The sequence below is a fragment of the Carya illinoinensis genome, chromosome 1, assembly GCF_018687715.1.
Source record: "Carya illinoinensis cultivar Pawnee chromosome 1, C.illinoinensisPawnee_v1, whole genome shotgun sequence".
Lineage (NCBI taxonomy): Eukaryota > Viridiplantae > Streptophyta > Magnoliopsida > Fagales > Juglandaceae > Carya > Carya illinoinensis.
The window spans coordinates 1974987-1995222 of NC_056752.1; the positions used below are offsets into that span (position 1 = coordinate 1974987).

At 36.9% G+C, this 20236-nt stretch overlaps 3 protein-coding genes across 3 annotated transcripts; all 3 read left to right on the forward strand.

Moving 5' to 3' along the window:
* The first annotated feature begins 6761 nt into the window (after nt 1-6761).
* On the forward strand, nt 6762-8164 carry LOC122305077 (transcription factor MYB44-like). Its single transcript, XM_043117383.1, has one exon. It carries the CDS (start codon nt 6848-6850, stop codon nt 7805-7807), a length of 960 nt encoding a protein of 319 aa, XP_042973317.1. The 5' UTR covers nt 6762-6847; the 3' UTR covers nt 7808-8164.
* A 2576-nt stretch (nt 8165-10740) lies between these two features.
* LOC122305069 (putative oxidoreductase TDA3) lies at nt 10741-12316 on the forward strand. The gene is made up of 2 exons (XM_043117374.1): nt 10741-11689; nt 11839-12316. Exons 1-2 carry the CDS (start codon nt 10804-10806, stop codon nt 12219-12221), a joined length of 1269 nt encoding a protein of 422 aa, XP_042973308.1. The 5' UTR covers nt 10741-10803; the 3' UTR covers nt 12222-12316.
* A 3344-nt stretch (nt 12317-15660) lies between these two features.
* LOC122305061 (probable LRR receptor-like serine/threonine-protein kinase At4g37250) lies at nt 15661-19052 on the forward strand. Its single transcript, XM_043117362.1, has 2 exons — nt 15661-17691; nt 18089-19052. The coding sequence occupies exons 1-2, from the start codon at nt 16005-16007 to the stop codon at nt 18769-18771; spliced, it is 2370 nt and encodes a 789-aa protein (XP_042973296.1). The 5' UTR covers nt 15661-16004; the 3' UTR covers nt 18772-19052.
* Nucleotides 19053-20236: the final 1184 nt, after the last annotated feature.

Consider the following 20236-nt stretch of genomic DNA (forward strand, 5'->3'; position numbering starts at 1 on the left):
ACTTCTTCACACTTATAAAGCAGACAGCAATAACTTTCTTTCCTAAAATGCCCTCCTCTTCCATATTTTATTCTCCACGATAAACTCACCACTCCCCCTATAATGATATATAATTAAATCCTTTTATATCTTTAAAAATAATAAATTATCTTTACTTTTTAAAATAATATTAAATATAAAATATTTTAAAAAGATAAACATACTATTACGAACGAGAGAAATTTAGATACCCAAAATCAACCATACAATATTTAATAAAAGCAACAATGAAAAATACTTATTACGCCGACAAATACTTTTATTTGGATCCAATTTATATTTTGTTTAGAAGTTGGATCAGTCTGATTTTAAATTAAATTTAATATTTAAATATTTAATTTAAAATTTATTTACATGTGAGACTTATAATCTTTTTTAACTTAACACTTTTTGATACATTAGACTAATACTTTTTTTTTAAATTGTTGTAAATTCATCTTAAATAAATTCTATAAAATTCAGTCTATATTTTTAATTTATTACTATTTATAAAAAAAATTAAACTTATATTAACTCAATTCACCATTCAGACTTACGATAGGTTATCTCTTGGTTGCTTTTTTTTTCCTGAGAAAAAGAAAAAGATAAAGAAAATAAAAGTTTAGCATTCAGTGCCATAACTTACTAGCTGTATGGGGTTGACCCATCAATTAATATACCTACTTGGCTTCCCATGAGCATTTAGCATGTTCTACTTGAATGTTGTCGTAACAACTTTCGTCCTTGTCCGCTACGGAACGCGGTACCTCTGAAATCTTGTTTTCCACGTGTCCATATATATATATATATATATATGGCTGAAATCGGAGCTGTTGGGAAATAATTTAGGAGAGATAAATATGAAACATATAAGAAAATATACCACGGTGAACCCAAATTTGGACGGTCACATTTGGATGGTCAACTTTGATTAAAAAGTTAAAAAGATAAAAACAAAAAAATCATACAAAAATAAATATATAAAGTCATATAATTTTATATAATTCATTAAATCTAATTTTTAATAAAAATAATTTTATAATATAATATATCACATTAATATATGTCACTTTATAAATTTATTTTATATAATTCATCTGTGAATAAAATATTTCTCTAAGAATCATAACCCAAATTTCACTGCTTCTCCAAAGTATCTTTAGTTCAGAAGTAATATTACTGCTTTTTTGCGATTTTCATTCACATCACTTGTGAATAAAATTTAATTATTTAAAAACTTTTTCCGTATTTTGATTAATTTTTTATGTCAATTATTAAAATTAATTAACTATTTGAAATAGATTATATCAATGAATATGATTGAAAATTAATATATATATATATATATATATATAAATTTTAAAATTAAGAGGGAATTGACCTCAATTATTTATATACTTTCATGCTGACTTTTTACGAAAAAAAAAAAAAAGAGTTTTGGGATTGCAATTATCCTGTGACTAAAGCTTTAAGAAAATTCTTAGACTTTTTTTTTTTAACTTTTTTAACAAATATGGAAAAGTGAACAATTTTTTTTTTTTTTTTAAGTGTGAGATATATTTGTGAAAAAACTAAGGTTATTTTCGTACATTAATGAAAAAGAAAGGGTAAAATCGAAGTTATATAGTCTTCGAAACTTTAATATAAAGCCTATGGCACCGTCTTATTAACTTAACCGTATTCCATTCTCGAATTTCAATGTTAGTTTATGTATTATTTAAATTGGTTCACGTTAGGAATGTCAAATCGTATTAACGAATCGTGTTCGTGTCGAGTCAAGGTATATATATTATACTGTATAGGTAAACCATAATTTGACCCATTAAACTTATTATGTCAAAAACTCAAACCCTAACACGATCCATTAACATAACGTGTCGTGTCGTGTCAATCCGTTTTGACTCATTAGTGAATATTACTAAATAGGTTGATACGACACAATACGACCTGTTTTAATTTAACCTGTTTGACTTGATTAAATTTAACATAATTTTCTATAAATATTAAAATCACAATATCTATAAAAATTATAAAACTAACTACAAGTCTAAAATTACAATCTAAACAAAACAAAAAAATATCGAAATTAAAATTCTAACAATTTTACTTTTTGGTAGAAGGGTATAATTGTAATTTTAATTTTCTTAACGTGTCATAATGGGTCAAAACGGATTAACCCATTATCAACCTGTTAAGCAATCATGTCTTAACGGGTCAATCCGTTTTGACTCGAACCTATTAAGACTAAATTCTAATCCGTTATTATCATATCATGTTCGTGTTGGATTAACAGGTCGTGTAACATATTATCACCCATAATTCACGTGATGGCACTTTGTACATAAGTTCTTTTAATTTTTTTAATATTAAGTCTAATCTTTATTACGACACTCTCATCATTATCACATAAAATTAAATTAATTTATAAATTTATTTTTATGAAATTACTAAAACATTTCGAGAATTTACTTCTCAATATGAGATATTATATTTGGTTATTATCATTTAATTATTTTACAGGTGAGAAGAAAGTGGTCCATCCGTCTATGGCTGTTAGTTTTATATCATAATTTATGTTTATTCCCTAAATAATAAACTGAACGTGTGAATAATTTATATTTAAATAAGATATTCGTTTGAGCTGCATTACCTGAGACAAACCTCAATTATTCAAATGCAGGAAACCTCCGCGACTGTTCGCTGTCACGTGACCCATAAGTTAATTTACCAACCATATCAGCCATGCCGATTTTAGACCGTTATTTTATATGGACAATGCAACACGGCCGCAGTTCTTGTCGCTGACTGATCCTTAGTGCCCTTTTTTTCAAAAAATATTTTAAATATATATATAATTTTATTAATGATATTTTTTTAAAATATTTTTAAAAAAATAAAATATACTAAGTTTGAATTCAATAACAAATTAAAAGGCTGACTAGCATTTTTTATTTTATATTCCATGAGTTGAATTTAAAGATTACGTTTAGACAATGAGATGATCTTAAATATTTTGTAAATAATAATAAAAAATAATTATAAAATAAAAATTGTATATGCCACATTTCGTATTCTTATCATATTATATAAGATGTGACATAATTATTATTTAAATATTAATAAATAATAAATAAATTATTTTTATTTTTTAAAAAATATAAAAAATAATTTAAAATAATAAGATATTATTCTCCACTGCTAGACGGCCTCACGTCCTACAAGGACTAGTTGGGACAGAGGGTAAATGTGTAAAGAAGAGATTTCCTCACACTCCATTGCCCAAACGGGCCTCTTAGATGTCCTGCAAGGATTTGTTGGAACGGAGGGTAAATGTGTAAATAATGGATCTGCTCCCTCCGTGCTGGTCCGGAAGTTAGAACCCGCACGTGTGTCTCCTTGGCGCGAGACTCGAGCACGTGATGGAGTCTACTTTGCACATGCTGGACTGTTGGAGAAGATAAAAACAGGATTTAAGAAAAAGGAAAAAAAAAGAAGGACGGGATGGGTGTTCGCTTACAGCTGTCCCCATGTAACGGTTACTGATCTGAAAGTACGATTCTCCATGAACGCAAAATCCTTCCCTTTTTTTTTTCTTTTGACTTTTATTTTTTTATTTTTACATTTTTTTCCCTTCGAATCAATGACTCACATTTCTTCGTTATTATCATAACGAAAATTAACAACAGAAAGTCCTTTACCAACAGAAAGATTTGGGTTCTCCATAGTTTTTCTTGACTGAATTTACGGGTAAAGTGAAAAGAGATATTTTTGCGATATTTATTATTAAATATTTACTATTTTTTTATACGATCCAATCTTAGTCTTTTATACGATCTAATCTATGTCTATCTCCTTCCCATTAAAGATTCTTAAAATTCGGTTAATAATTCTAAATAATCAAAATTTAAGTTTCTGTATATTTTATTTAAAAAAATATAGTTACAAGTATAATTATGTATTAATATGTGTACTAATTTATTATAATTGGTCAAAAAGTAGATTATATTAAAAATAATACTAATTTAAATTTTAAGCATGAAAGAATTAATATTGGAATGTAGATTAGTGCGCAACTTTACTTGTATGTAGCAAAACTCATTTTACTTTGATAAAATATTTATATAAATTTTAGAAATCAAATTTTATTATTTAAATAATATAAATAATATATTATATACACGACTTAATAATATAATGAGAATAATGCTAAATACAAGTTTCAAATAGATAAATCTCATACAAGTTTTTTATAAAAAAATGGGTTCTATTAATAAATAATATCTTTTTGTGGGGTCTTTTTTGTATAATAGACTTATATGTGATTTGTCTATTTTAAACCGATGCAAATCATTTCTCATATAATAATTTTATTTACAATATATATGATTTTGTAAGTATGAGCAAGAGAATTTGGATTTTAAGAGGGACATGGTTTTTTAGGAATAAATCAATTTTTGAGTACAAATATTTGATACTCTTATGTTATTATAAGGTATTAAAAATGCATAATTATTATTTAGAATTATGCATATAATGGATATCATGACGATAAGTTCGCATGGAAAATGTTTCGGTTGTTAGAACTTAGATTATCTCTTCTTTGACGTCAACCGTTGGATAAGAATTAATGATCAGTGCGTGCAGGTATAAGAATGACAATCCTCTCACCAAAATCGTCAAAGTGACAATGTCCATTACTTGGAGTTTGTAAAACTAGCAAGTGGTATTTGTTCAACGATCAAGACAGGTTACTTACCGAATAAACGATAAGGACATGTTGATGATAATGTTAAACAAATAATTAAGAATACTACAGTAGTTTACGAGTACTGTATACTTTATGTTCAAGACAACATGTTCATTTTAAAATTAATTATTGATTAGACTCGTTATTTTTTTAATTTTTTATAAAAAAAATTAAATTTATTTTAACTTAGTTTATATATTTTAATTTTAAAATTAAATATGTCAATTCAAAAAAGTTAACACGATCCATAAAATACTATTATTAGTAATTTAATTCAACTTATCTTAATATTTAAAAGTAATCTGTCAAGAATCTAATAATTTGATGATATATAGCTTAATTTTTCAAATAAAAAATTTGAATTTGAACCCACTCTCCTTATAAAAATCAAATAAAATTGTAGCCTAATCCCTCACATCCAGAAATTAGAGAATCCTAAGGAGAAAAAAAAAGGGGGGTTACTAAACTGGGATTAAAAACTGTTTCATTGGCAATCAAGTAAAATTTGAAAAGTGTGGAGGAAGCTTTTAAGGCTGGGTAGAAACGAGGAAAGTGTCCCATTGTCATTGTCATGGGAGGAGGCTGGAGCGTGCAGATTGGATGACTGGTTCCGTACAGGAAAAGTTTAGAAGGAGAGGCGGTTTTTGGCTGTTGGGAAAAGGAATGGGTGACCGACGGATGTCGGTGTCGGTGGGAAGAAGAGACCGTTAAAGAGGGAGCTGGTGGTGGACCTGGTGGTGGCAGGTTTACAGGCTGGCTTAGTTGGGACAGAGCAAAGTAGTAATAATTCCCTTCGCCCCTTCCTCATTTTGCGACCGCTCTTGTCGTTTTGTTCTCTTCTGCTTTTTCGTGTGGCCGTTTTTTGCGTTTAATTTTATTGACGTAGGAATTCCGTTCAGATTCGTTTGAATTTTTAAATATATATATATATACTTGTCAGTTGATAAACTGAAAAAAGAAAGAAATCCCACACAGAACAGGACACGATAATGCTCTACAGCCTGGCTACTTCAGTCAAACCCAAAAATCAAATACCTTACGCCAACTGTTTTCATCTTTATCTACTAATAAATATCATCATTTTCTTTTTCTCCTTAATATTTTATATTCTCAACTCCTTCTTTTGTCACTCTATATATTATTATATTAAATATTATGTAAAAATAAAATTACGTATTAATTTATATATTAATATTAATTTTTTATATTTAAAATTTAAATTAATATTATTTTTAATTAATTATATTAAATTAATATATATTAATGTATAGTTGTGTTTACAATTAATTTTTTTTATTAAATACCTTTTAATTTAGTTTAGATTATTATTATCCTCCATAATTCTTAAATTTCACAGAATATCACCTGAAAATAAAATAATATTATAAAACTGAGACGATAACATGTACGTGGTTTTATCTCGGAGGCGTTACGAATAATCATAAAGTCTGACGTGCCAAGATATTCGTTGAGATGAAATTTTCAAAATTTGTTTTTATAATAGAATGGTGGACAGAAATAAAAAGATGAGTAATGATATATTTATAATGTAATTATATATTAAATTGAAGATATTTATATAAAGTACGATATTATTTTTATTAATTCTTTAATTAAATTCTTTATTATTTAATATATAATTATAATTGTTTATATATAATTTTTTGATGTTACAATTGTATCATTTTCTTAAAAAGATAAAATAGAGTGCTTGTTGGCAGACGCTCCCTCGTATCAAAGGGATAGGGAGCGTCCAATTTTGTGGAAAAAAATTATATAAGAGAAAGTGAGTAATTTATATGTGTAAATCAGTGCAACTCAGAGGTTTTGACGCGTGTCCGTTATCCAGCTGTAACGCAGACTCCTTAAAACCGATTCCCTGGTAGAAGCGGTACCGAATGCTCTTAACGCCTTGTTCTTCACTTCCCCAATGTTTACCTGCTCAACCCGTCACCCCTGCACCCCCTCTCATTTATATATCCCCTCCTCTCCTTTCTCTTGCATTTAAATCCACACTCCAACCAACCCATTTTCGAATAACCTTAAGAAATCGAAACTAGAGAGAGCGAGAGAAAACCAGCCATGGCGGTTTGTAAAAACGAAATGGATCGGATCAAGGGTCCCTGGAGCGCCGAGGAAGACGAAGCTTTACAAAGGCTGGTCCGGAAGCATGGCCCCCGGAACTGGTCGCTGATAAGTAAGTCCATTCCCGGCCGCTCCGGGAAGTCGTGCCGCCTCAGGTGGTGCAACCAGCTTTCCCCGCAGGTGGAGCACAGGCCGTTCTCCCCCGAGGAGGACGACACCATAGTTCGGGCCCACGCTCGTTTCGGGAACAAGTGGGCCACCATCGCCCGCTTACTATCGGGTCGGACCGACAACGCCATCAAGAACCACTGGAACTCCACGCTCAAGCGCAAGTGCTCCTCATCGGGAACCGAAGAAGGCTGTGGGTACGATGGGAATTTGACTCAGCAGGAGCAGCCGTTGAAGAGATCGGTGAGTGCGGGTTCGGGTTTGCCCGTCCCCACCGGGCTTTACGTGAACCCGAGTAGTCCATCCGGATCCGATGTGAGCGATTATTCCAGCGTTCCTGTTTTGCAGCCGTCGTCTCATGTATTCCGGCCCGTTGCAAGGACTGGTGGTGTCGTACCTCCCATGGAAACGACGTCGGCGACAGCCAATATTGACCCCCCGACATCGTTGTCTCTGTCCCTGCCAGGTGTCGCCGATTCTTGCGGCGAGGCCTCGAACCAGGCTTCCACCGAGTCAGCGTCTCAAGCAGCAAACGTAACGACAATACCTTTATTCCCGGCACCGGCGACAAACCCGATACCGGCGGCGGAGATGATCCGGGAGGAGGATCGGAGCATGGGGTTGATGCCATTGAGCGCGGAGCTAATGGGGGTAATACAGGAGATGATAAGGAAGGAGGTGAGGAGCTATATGCTGGAGCAGAGTGGTGGGTTGTGTATGGGTGTGAGGGATGATGATGTGTTTAGGAATCTTGCTATGAAGAGAATCGGGATCGGCAGGATCGAGTAGTATTCTTAGGTGGTGGGAATATCGGATAAAATGGGGGAAAGAAAACTGGGCCTTTGTTTTCTTCTTTTCGCTGGTGTTTAGGAAATAAGTTTGGGCATTGTACAGAGAGATGTCAACGAGAGAGAGAGAGAGAGAGAGAGAGAGAGAGAAGCTGAATCCAAGCGGAAGAAATCTGGAAAGAAAAAAAAAGAAAAACTTGAACTTTGATCTTTCTATGGTGGTCGTCTTGGCCTCAGGTTTAGGTAACATAAAAAAAAATGCCTTCGGAAAAGAGGAAAAAAAGAAAAAAGAAAAGAAAAGAAAAGGTATTTAATTTCTCCTATTGCTCATTTCTTGAGTCGATCATTTTTCTGTTCATTTTTGTTATTGTTTTTACCAATGTGTTTGAACTTCAAAATCTGAATCCGACGCTAGAAACCTAGAAATTGCTCCATATTTGAAAGAAAACTGGAGCACGACAGTGAGTTGACTGGGAGTAAAGGATAAATGGCGACCAAAAGGACAGATAAGGTCCGATACACAATTCTACCCAATATTACCTGGGGCAAACTAAAAGACATCAACCCACTTGCCCACAATCAACTCTGTCTGTCTGTTTGCAACTTGAGTCTTGACACTTATCTTCTTCTCTTTGGTTATTTTCTTAACGAATAGAAAATCTTCATGGTTCTGGCCTTCTGGGTCTAATTTAAACGGGGGAGTTAGTTGTGATGATAGTCATTTTGGTTGTGGCTCTAATGAATGAAAGTGATGGTACGTAGCTAAACCCTTCGAATCCTATACATAACATTAACAAACATGCAATACAATACAATACAATACATAAATTTTCACACGTTTGATAATAGTGACCTACGAATATGGCCCTTTTGTATTTTAGCTACATTCTTATCCAGATGTGGGTTTTTATTTTTCTTTTTATTTCACAGCTCTCTCGAGTCTCTCGATCATATTATTATGAAAAGCAGTTTTTATGGTTGGAGGTGAAAACTAACTGGATAATTATAAGTGGAGGTTCGTTGGGAGTTGAGAATAAATACGGATGGTGTTGGCAGTTAGAAAAAGGAAAGACATATTTTAGACTAATTATTAAATCTCATGTCATCAAAAATTAGAGTCTATCTTCATACAATTTGCATGACATGTTATAGTATGTTAGGATATGAGTAACACACATTATTTAGAAAGAAGTGTTATAAATACAGTAAAATTATACAAAAGTAATTTTATAAACTGACATAGTTTGATATTATCGGATTTGTTTTTTAACTTTACAATAATATGAGTTAAAAGGAAATCGAGAACTACATTTTCTAATTACTCTAGAAAAAGAAATTAATGAAGAAGGTGTGAAAGCAGAATCGAAATCTAATTTTGGGATTGACCAAAGTGAAGCATCCCTGCTCACCCATGGAAAAATAAAGGGAAGAAAGATTTAAGTTGTGTGGGGTCAGAAATTCCAATCCCAGAAAACATTGAAAGAAAACTCCAACTCTATATTTGTCCAGAGAATAACGTGAAAAAAGAAACTGCAACTTGACCTAAAAGTCAAGCAAAAATTGTCTTTGCTACAGAGTGAAAACATGCCAAAGACTCTCAACATCATGCTTCATTGGAGATTGAGAATGCAACATGTGTTAGATCGAGAAGGTTGATCTTGTTGTTCTGGTAAGCACTAGAAATATATATTTATATATATATATATATATATATATAAATTCTTAATTTCTAAAGCACTGAGTGACAAGAAATAATTCACCTACCCCAATTTGATGGAAGATGCTACTTAGGCTATGAGCATTTCTTGTCGCCTTAGTGCGCATATCAAGTCTTCTGGGTCCTTGCAAGGGACGACAATTATTATACAAATGGTGACGCAATTTGCAGACACAAAACAAAAGCTCTGCAAGCTGTAATGCCAATAGATGCAAGTAATTTTTGCATGACTCCCTCACTCATTTCAGATTATAACCGAAGGATAAAACTCGTGGCCAGGTCATAACCCACTAGTCATGCACTTCGGCGCTTTCAATGATTCCAAATAATTAGCTCCATTTCATTCTTGTTTGACAAATGATATTTCTTGTCGTAAAGTATACAAGCGCTGCATAATCATTTTGATAAAAAAAATGAGTAAATATTATATACACGAAAAATTAATTAATTTTTTAATAGTAGACTATTTTTCTAAAGAATTATACGCACACTCTACAACTGTATCTAGTATTACTCGAGATACATCATACATGTCCGATAACAAGATATAAAGAACAGACGTCTGTCATTCGACAGATGACCAAACTAAGTTTTTAGTTCAACTATTAATGTGTCCATTATGCTCAAACCCATTGTTAGTTGGGATAAAAACATAAATAAAAAGTTAAAAGTATTGCTATCATTAGAACTAGGTTTTAAATGTATGTGGTTGATAATTTTTATTTTGTTTTTATATGGCTTTCAATTTGAGTTAACATGGGTTTATTTTGGAAGGAATAATTGACACTCTGGGATCCAAGTGCACTTAATTAAAGTTTTTATGCATAAATAAAAAAAAAATAAAAAAGAGGCGATCATTCATAGGAAACAAATTGGAATTTTAGTCAAATAAATACCACAATTAAAATATGTTTAGTGTTTACTAGCTATACGTTGTCATGGATGACCCATGTAATAATATTAATGGGCCGAATCTATGTAATGTCATATTTCAACTGTTTTGGAAAGCCGTGTCCAGATCAACCAATGCTGAAGCCTGTCTAGCTCAGTTGTGGATTTGAGATTTGTCCACTGCTTATTGGGCCTGTGTCTCGGACTGAAGATGATTTTGAACACCATTAGACTGGGACCTAAAAATCATTGTCAGCTGGGCCGCGGTTTTCCTTTGCTAAACTGGGCTTAATTGGGCCGGGTAGATATCATTGTCAACTGGGTCGAGGTTGTTTGTTCTAAATAACCCCACGTGTCAGTCCTCCGATGAAGAACTGTGGCAAATAGAGATGGTGGTGGTGATATCATCACCGCCTTGCTCGCTCTCCCCATTTCTCCGACAAGTCCGAAACTCCAGAACTTTCGTTTGCACCTCGATCAGATCATCCTCATCATCTTCGTCACCCATGGAGGAACACCCAAAGCGCGTGGTGGTTTGCGGCGGTGGAGTCATCGGTGTTTGCACGGCTTATTTCTTAGCCAAGAAGGGTGCGTGCGTTACACTCGTCGAGAAGTCCTCCGTGGCCTGCGCCGCCTCCGGGAAAGCCGGTGGTTTCCTCGCGCTCGACTGGTGCGACGGTGGGCCCGTCTCCGCCCTGGCCCGGGCCAGCTTCGATCTCCACCGTTCGCTTGCCCAGGAACTCGACGGGCAACAGTCCTACGGCTACAGACCCCTCAACACTCTCAGTGTTTCCATTACTGAATCACCGGACCCTCCATCAGGTTCCAAATCCTCCGGTAACTCCAATATAGTTCCAGGTTGGATCGATGGGCGAATTCGGAGCTCCAGAACCATCGGGACCTTCGAGACCACGGCGCAAGTTCATCCCCACCTCTTTACTCGGACCCTGATTACCAAAGCCGTCGAGAGTTACGGCGTAGAGGTGATGATCGGGAAATTGGAGAGCGTGGAGGTGGAGGGAGGCCGAGTCAGATCGGTCGTGCTCGAAGGTGGCCGGGTGATTGACTCGGATGCTGTGGTATTGGCACTTGGGCCTTGGTCTTGTAAATTGGAGCTTTTGTCGTCACTGTTTAGAGTGTACGGTCTCAAAGCTCATAGCATTGTGTTGGAGCCGAAAGAGACCGATGCTATAACCCCGCATGCGCTTTTCCTCAGCTACCATCCGTCTCAAGGGGGAAAACCCTTGGACCCCGAAGTGTACCCTCGTCCCACAGGTATATTCTTCGCTCCATAATTTCCACATTTCTAATCATTATGCATCAATTTGGACAATGCCTAGCTCCAGTTCAAGAATTGAAATGTTGAACTGATGACCAAAAAGAGTGTTCTAAGGCCCGAGTTTGGGGGTGTAATGGATTCTCAGGGGAGGTGTACGTATGTGGGATGTCGGCGGAGGCAGAGGTGCCAGATGATCCGGAGCAGATCGCTGGCAACCCGGAATCGATACAGATGCTTAAGAGGGTGGCTAGGACGGTGTCGAGCCATTTGGGTGAAGGAGAGGCGCAAGTGAAGGCAGAGCAAGCGTGTTTCTTGCCTTGTACCGATGATGGTGTGCCTGTGATCGGGGAGATTCCTGGAATTCAAAGGTGTTATGTGGCAACTGGGCATAGTTGCTGGGGTATTTTGAACGGCCCAGCCACTGGAGCTGCCATGGCCGAGCTTGTGTTGGATGGGCATGCTAGCATTGTTGATCTTTCTCGGTTTAGTCCTGCTAGATTTGTTGGGAGTAAGAAAGCTTTGGTTTAATTTTTTGGTACAAATGAAGATCAAGAGTTTATGGACGATGCTGTTGTAATAATTGTTGCTAAATAAAAGCTTAGGATTTTGTTTCTACGGTTCTACCAACTGCTTCTACAACATTGCCTATTCTGGGTGGCTTCCAATTTTGAATAGCTACCCACAGATGCACTCAACTCCTTTGCCACGGTTCTGCAATGAAAAAACAAACCTTCTCCCCAAATCTGATACACGGCTATTAAGTGGGTATATGTAAAATTTGGAAGAATGTCGGTATGGATATCCCTCATTCAACATTCCAATACTGGGCCTGTCTCAACTAATTGCTCAGTTACTATCCTAAGCCCATAATGCCTTGGATTGCATAACCAACAAAGGTCAGCCTGTTCGTTGGACCTCATTATTTAAGGCTAAATTCGAGGTTGGTCCACGGAGACCATGACAGGAGAGCCGAATGCAGTTTGATTGACCCAAAGACAAGACAAGTTTGTTTGGGTCTTGGGGCAGACGCTTAAGCCAGGAACACGGACTCGTGCACCCATGTGGCCGTATGTATCACAAGAATAGCTTTTAGGGCAGTACCATTCATTCAGAGCTTTTGACACAAAACGTCTATGAATGTGACATTTTTCTTGTACATAACATCCACATTAGAGTGCTGCTAAAAAGTCTTTCTCCAAGTACAATGACCTTTTTTTAACTACTCGCCTCTTAACAACAAGTCTAAGGTCTGCAATGCAATAATGTTCTTCCCAAAACCCTTTCAAAACAGAGTTGGGATAGATCAATAGCTGCCAAATATGTAAGGCTTTTTAATCACAGTCAGAGTATCAGATCTCATTATTATTCCGTATGAACTGGCACTTTGTACCTGGGTGTAAGTGTAGAGGTAATAAAGAGAGTTGTCCTTTATCTTTCATATTCAATTCAATTGTTTCCTAATCCCAATCTGGGGACACAACTCAAGACAATTCAATGGGAAAAAGACAACCATGGTGTTGACAAACTGGGAATTCTTCATCGATTCCTTCCTGCAAAAGCACCGGCTAATGAACCGGTTGAATTATTAATTAACCTCATATTATCTATAAGATGTTTGACTGCTTCATGTCTTAGAATTCACGGGGCTGACTCTTTCAATATGTTGGAGTTCCAGGTTGTAATTTCCTGATCACCTCGATCGATGTTCATCCTTCTTTATTTCCTAGCTTTTTAAAAGATGAATGCTTTATTTATGTCTATCTATTTCTTGGGTCTGGTTTCAGACCCAAAAACACGTTAGTAATTTGGATTAGTGGGCAGCACGTGCAATTACAGATCATGGCTTTAGCTTTTTGACGAGATTCATTCAACTCACTCAATACGAGTATATGCGATGATAAAGGTTTCATGAGCTTGGTATTAAGGTACAGCTTTGAGTAATGACAAAGGAAACGGATGGGATTCCTAAGAGGCCAAGACAGTGGAATGCAATGCTTCTCAACTGATCACCGTACATAATTTCCAATTTTGACATCGCAAATTATGCACAATTCTGTGATCGTATTATGGTTGAAATGCATAGACTTTCTAGTTTCGTACCCATGAAGAGAGGGCAAAAGAAACAAGATCCGTTTAGTAGGGGAAAGGAGTGGAAAAGCTGCTAAAGTTCAGGAGTTCAAGCAAAGCCCAGCTATGCATTCTGCAGTTTTCACAGGGGTTTTTACCCAAGTCACGTGCACATGACAGAAATCATATTATTTTCTGGTTGCCTACATTCTACCTCTGTACATTTTCTCAATCTAAGGTTTATGCCCTTGATGTGCCATTTTTGTTTTTTCATGAAATTAGGGAATATTGAGCTTAATCCACAGGACTCAAACAAAGAAAGCAGGTTTTATAGAAAATGGAAATCTTTAAAGGATATTCAATCCCTTCTTGGCATTTCAAGTTGACGTGACATCGATACAATATATACCATTCATAAAAAACTGGCAGCAATACCATCACCTAATCAAGATGTCATCTTTGCTGAGATGCTGTCAAAAAATTCCTGATGATCGTTAGCTTTGGTGGATCCAAGCTGACCTTTCCAAAAAGTTTTCTTTTGGTAATCTTACACAAACAGCCATGGCCCAACCTCCACCTCCAACCTCTCCCTATAGCCATTACCATCTTTTCACAGAAAAGAAAAAGTTAACTGCTTTGGAGCTTTTCCAACAGTTTTTCTACTTCGCTTGGAGAAAACAGAGGAACTAAAGAGACCAAGATAAAAGGAGCTTTGATATTCAAAGTGGTGTCATACTTCCCTAAGAAAACCCTAATCTTGATTGGGCATTCCAAGTGAATCGTTCACCAAACAATACATTAGACACTAGATCTTTCAACCTTTGGTGTACTAGTTATAATTTGATATTATAAAAGGGTTCAACTACTTTTACATTGAAAAATTATTTTTTAATGTGGCAAGTAAAGCTGCCACAGAAATTTTAAAAAGGAAAAAAGGGAAAAAATTAAAAAAATAATTAGTTGATGATAGAAGAGATAATGATGCATTCCCATGTGTAAGACCGGTTAGCTCTGGTGTCTAGAAGACTAAAAAATTAAACCACAATCAAAGATGGGCTATTGCCAGTAAATCTAAAGGCAAATCTACTGCATGTATTTGGAATTTGCATAAAAAGTCCAAAATGAGATATGGTGTTCCTCATGGTCGTGTCCACCGTCACAATACGACAACTTGGAGAAGAATCATAGCACCATCTAAGTGCATTTGATACCGTTGAGGTCTTCAATTAATAAAAGTAGTTAACCACCACAAAGAAATAACTCTGCAATATTTTCAAGTCTTCTCTGCTTATTACTGGGCCATGGGTATATTAATTCTGAAAACTCAGACTTTCTACAGTGCGTTTCGGTTTTCCCTATTATCTCTGCAGCAAGGCAGACATAATTAATACCTACTAGTCATATCTGGAACGGTAGAGCATTGAATGAAGACCAAATATCTCATCAATTCCATTAATGATTCTGTAATGAGATAACATTAGGACCCTCTTTTGCCTCCCACAATAATTCTGATTCAAAGGTAGTTGGTTTCTCCTGTTTCCCCCTTTTGTAATTGAGCATTTGTGACAGTTGGTTTATTCTGCAATTTCTTTTTGTTCTTTAATTCTTGAAATCACTCAGACAATCAATAAAACTTCACAGAATTTTGCTTCCTGTTGCATGTTGTATACGGTTTATAGAAAAAGGAAGGATACAAGACATAAAATATAGAGAAAAGGTTAAAGGTAGCACTTGTAGCATTTTCACCTGTAGGGTCATTCTTCAGTGTAACTTCTGTTCATCAAGTGGGGAGAAAGAAAATGTTACTGTTAGCATTATAATAATGATGAGAACAATAATTTAAAGAAGGCTAGGAAAAGTCAATCTGAGAGGGAGTTTCTGAGACTTTCAACTCCACCTAGGTGTCTTGTAGCAAAGATGCTATTCGTGTACGATATTTCTTCTTCTTTATTGAAGTAAAATGGGCGTACAAGAGGGAGAAGAAGAGGAACAAGACATTTGTGACAGCAATTAATCATTTCAAGTAAAGCCTTAATTAATAGCTGCAGAGCTGCGCAGAGCGCATATTGGTACCAAGTTTGGTTTGGTGAGCTGTGTATTTCTGCACCCATTCTCATTTTTTATAACAGCCTTCAATCACATGGCCCCTGCTTCATCATAAATCTCAGTTACCTCTCTCTCTCTCTCTCTCTCTCTCTCTCTCTCTCTCTCCGGAGTGAAGATGTGGAATCAGGGTGTAAAATCATGAGCTCAGAGAGTAGCTTTCTTCTCCATTTATGGTGGAGAATTCTTTCACTTAATTTACTTTTAGTTCATTCTTCTGGACTTAATACAGATGGTATTCTCTTGCTTTCTTTCAAGTACTCTATTCTCAGCGACCCTCTTAACGTGCTACAGAGCTGGACAAACGACGACGGGTCGCCATGTTCATGGAAAGGAGTTACATGTGCAGCTCCAGGCTTAGCTGCCGATACTCAGTATGCTCCAGTGATCGCCTTAGCTCTACCAAATTCGCAGCTTCTCGGTTCGATCCCTGCCAATCTGGGCATGATTGAACACCTCCAAAATCTCAACCTTTCCAACAATTCTCTCAATGGGTCCCTTCCTTCTTCGCTCTTCAACTCAACTCAGCTTCAGTTTCTTGATTTGTCAAACAACTTGATCTCTGGGGAGCTACCAGAGACAATAGGCCAACTTAAAAATGTCCAGTTTCTTAACCTCTCTGACAATGCCTTGGCGGGAAATGTACCCAACAACCTTACTACTCTCACAAGTCTAACCGTTGTTTCTTTGAAGAACAACTACTTTTCCGGTACCATTCCAAGCGGGTTCGAAGCTGTTCAGGTTTTAGATCTGTCCTCGAATCTGATGAATGGATCTTTACCGTCTGATTTTGGTGGTTCTAGTCTACGTTACTTGAACATCTCCTATAACAGGTTTTCTGGGAATATCAAACCAGGGTTTGCCGAGAAAATTCCAGGTAATGCTACAATTGACTTGTCATTCAACAATCTCAATGGAGAAATCCCTGAATCGGTCGTTTTCATGAACCAAGATTCCAAATCATTTTCTGGGAATCCTGATCTGTGTGGAAAACAAACCAAGAATCCGTGTCCTATTCCTTCTTCTCCTTCGTCGTCTCCGCTTAATGAGTCTGCTCCTACTTCTCCTCCTGCAATTGCTGCCATTCCAAAGACAATGAATTCAACCAAAGAAAACTCTACACCCGGATCACCAACTGGATCGTATCAGCATGGAAGTCAAAACGGGCTGAGACCAGCAACGATCATAGGAATTGTACTCGGAGATGTTGCAATCATTGCAATTCTCGCTTTGATTTTCCTGTACGTGTACCGACTAAAGAAGAAAAAGAAGAGCGCCGAGAACACAGCGAAGCAAGAAGCTAACACAGCTACGGATAATATGTCATCATCGTCCTCCGAGTCAAGAGGGTTCACGAGGTGGTCATGCTTGCGAAAGACAGCGGAAGAGGAAGATGGCTCAGAGGCAACGAGCTCTGATGATGGGGAACTAGGAGAACACCAGGGCGGCCAAAGGGGTCAAGAAAATCAACATCATCATCGGCAACAAGAGCAGGAGCAGGGAAAAGGGGGGACGCTGGTGACCTTCGATGGTGGGGAGAGACAACTGGAGCTTGAGACGCTGCTAAAGGCTTCAGCCTATATATTAGGCGCCACCGGTTCGAGCATAATGTACAAGGCAGTGCTCGAAGATGGGACAGCAGTTGCAGTTCGAAGGATCGGCGAGAGCAGCGTGGAGAGGTTCAAAGACTTCGAAAACCAGGTCCGTGTAATAGCTAAGTTGGTGCACCCCAACCTGGTTCGCATTCGTGGCTTCTACTGGGGAGCCGACGAGAAGCTCATCATCTATGACTTCGTTCCCAATGGCAGTCTCGCCAATGCTCGTTACAGTCAGTCTCTCTCTCTCTCTCTCTCTCTGTGGCGCACGTTAACATGCTTTTGTGGTTTTTGCTAGAGTACGCCGTAAAAAGCAGATTTTGATGGTGCAGTAGGGGTGGTTGGACATAGTTTTTTTTGTAGTTTTTAATGCAAAGAAAGTCAAAACGTTACCATTTCGGACTTGGGAAGTGTGATAGCGATACACGTAGTGCTCGCAATTCGGAACACATAAATGATAGAAAACGTGGGCAGTGTTTATATTTGTGGGTAGTCCATCGTTTCGTCCCTTATTTTAATTTAATTTCAGTGAAAAGGGACCCACCTTTAGTTTCCCATTTTAATAGAGACATTTTACCAACTTTTTTTGTGACTACTAAAGTAATTGTCGAATGGGACTTGGAATTTCAGGGAAAGTGGGCTCCTCGCCTTGCCATCTACCGTGGGAGTTCAGGCACAAGATAGCCAAAGGTGTGGCCCGAGGGCTTGCCTACCTCCACGACAAGAAGCACGTGCATGGAAACTTGAAGCCTAGCAACATCCTCTTGGGCTCTGATATGGAGCCTAGGATTGGGGATTTTGGACTTGAGAGACTCGTATCCGGTGATACAAGCTACAAATCTGGAGCATCAGCTCGAATATTTGGAAGTAAGAGATCCACAACATCACATGATAGCTTTCAAGATAGTGCAATTGGGCCGAGTCCTAGCCCTAGCCCAAGCTCATTGGGTGTATCGCCTTATCAGGCACCGGAGTCACTTAGAAGCCTAAAGCCCAATCCAAAGTGGGATGTATACTCTTTTGGGGTTATGTTACTTGAGCTACTTACCGGGAAGGTTATAGTTTTAGATGACATGGGCCAAGGGACTGGGCTCATAGTTGAGGATAAGAGTCGGGCTTTGCGGATGGCTGATGCGGCAATTCGAGCTGATTTGGAAGGAAAAGAAGAAGCTTTGTTGTCTTACTTTAAGTTAGGATATAATTGTGTCTCTCCAATCCCACACAAGAGACCTTCAATGAAAGAAGTCCTACAAGTTCTTGAGAAAATTCCATCTTCATCTTCATCTTCTTCATCACACTACTACGGTTCCTAAGAAGATTGTGACACTTTTGTAGAGAGTGGTGTATGTATGATTGATTCATAGGTTGTCATTCAGTCTCGATGTCGTTTGAATACATCTTGTGGTGAGACACTAATTTCCCTGCTAATTTCAAAGCGGTCCTTGCCCCTTTTTAGATACAAGGAATTCTTAGATTTATGTTTCTTTTTCTCTTGTACCCTATAGATTTTAATTACCTGGGTAGATCCTTATCTGGTCCAATGTCAATCAATTAATAAAACTATGGTAAAGGTCTTTGAGATCGTTCAATAATATTTAAAAAAGTCTCTGAATTATTGACCACTTGACTAAATGAGCGAAATATTCAAACTTTGTGCATTTAAGTCTCTCTCATTCTCTTATTCCTGTATATTTCCTTCCATAGGCTCCGTTTAGATGCAGAATGTATCTTCAATTATCTATAAATAGTAGTAAAAATTGTAATAAATAGTAACAAATAATAATAAAATAGTCTAAAACTTTCTAAGAACAATTGTGTTCCCAAACAAATCCTATACTATCACCTCGAAATTATAGTTGTCACCAGTATGTCAATCATGTTTTACAACTTTATATATAAAAGGTTTTCACATAAGGTTGTTGTTTTATAAGCAATATTTTCCTCTTTTTAGGTACTACCTGCACTAAACAGACAAATAGTACCCCTACCCATCCTCTTCCCCATTTTGGGCTAGGTGGTAGTTTCCACTTTCCACCCCCGCTCTCGTCCTTGCCACCACCTCCAACAAGACTTCTTCCACCTTCTGGGTGACGGTAGCACATCCTACAGCCCGGCTACCCAAAAAATACTAGAGTTACACAAAATATAGGTAAACTTCCAAATCTATATCTACACAATTCTACACAAAATCAATCCAGACATAGACAGATGACCCAATCAAACAAAAAATGCCCTAAACCAAAGCAAAAGATGATGACACTCACAGCAGACCCATGACCAAGCTATGAGTAAAGGCACATGGCAAACCCACAATCATGGATTTTTACCTCACAACATTGCATAAGCCCTTGGATTTTTTTCTCCTCACAACGCTATGCTTGGGGAAGAAAGTAAAAAAAAAAAAAAAACAGTGAGAGAGAGAGAGAGAGAGAGAGAGAGAGAGAGAGAATAAGAGATTGCTAAAATGAGGAGGGCGAAGAACAAAAGAGAATAAGGAGAAGGAGATAGATAGAAAATAAACGAAGAATGAAAGACAGACGGGCGCACAAAAAAAAAAAAAAAAAAACGAGTAGAAAGGATAATAGAATTTAGAGGAGAAGGGTGTAGAACATAAGAGAATAAGGAGAAGATAGAGAAAAACAAAGAAAAAATAGAGACAGAAGAAAAGTGACAGACGGGCAGTTGGGAGAAAAGAGTTGGGTTTAGGATTTTTTTATGTACACACGTGTGTGTAATAAGCGAGCGGGCTAAACCCCAACCCATCCCATGTCCATCTGG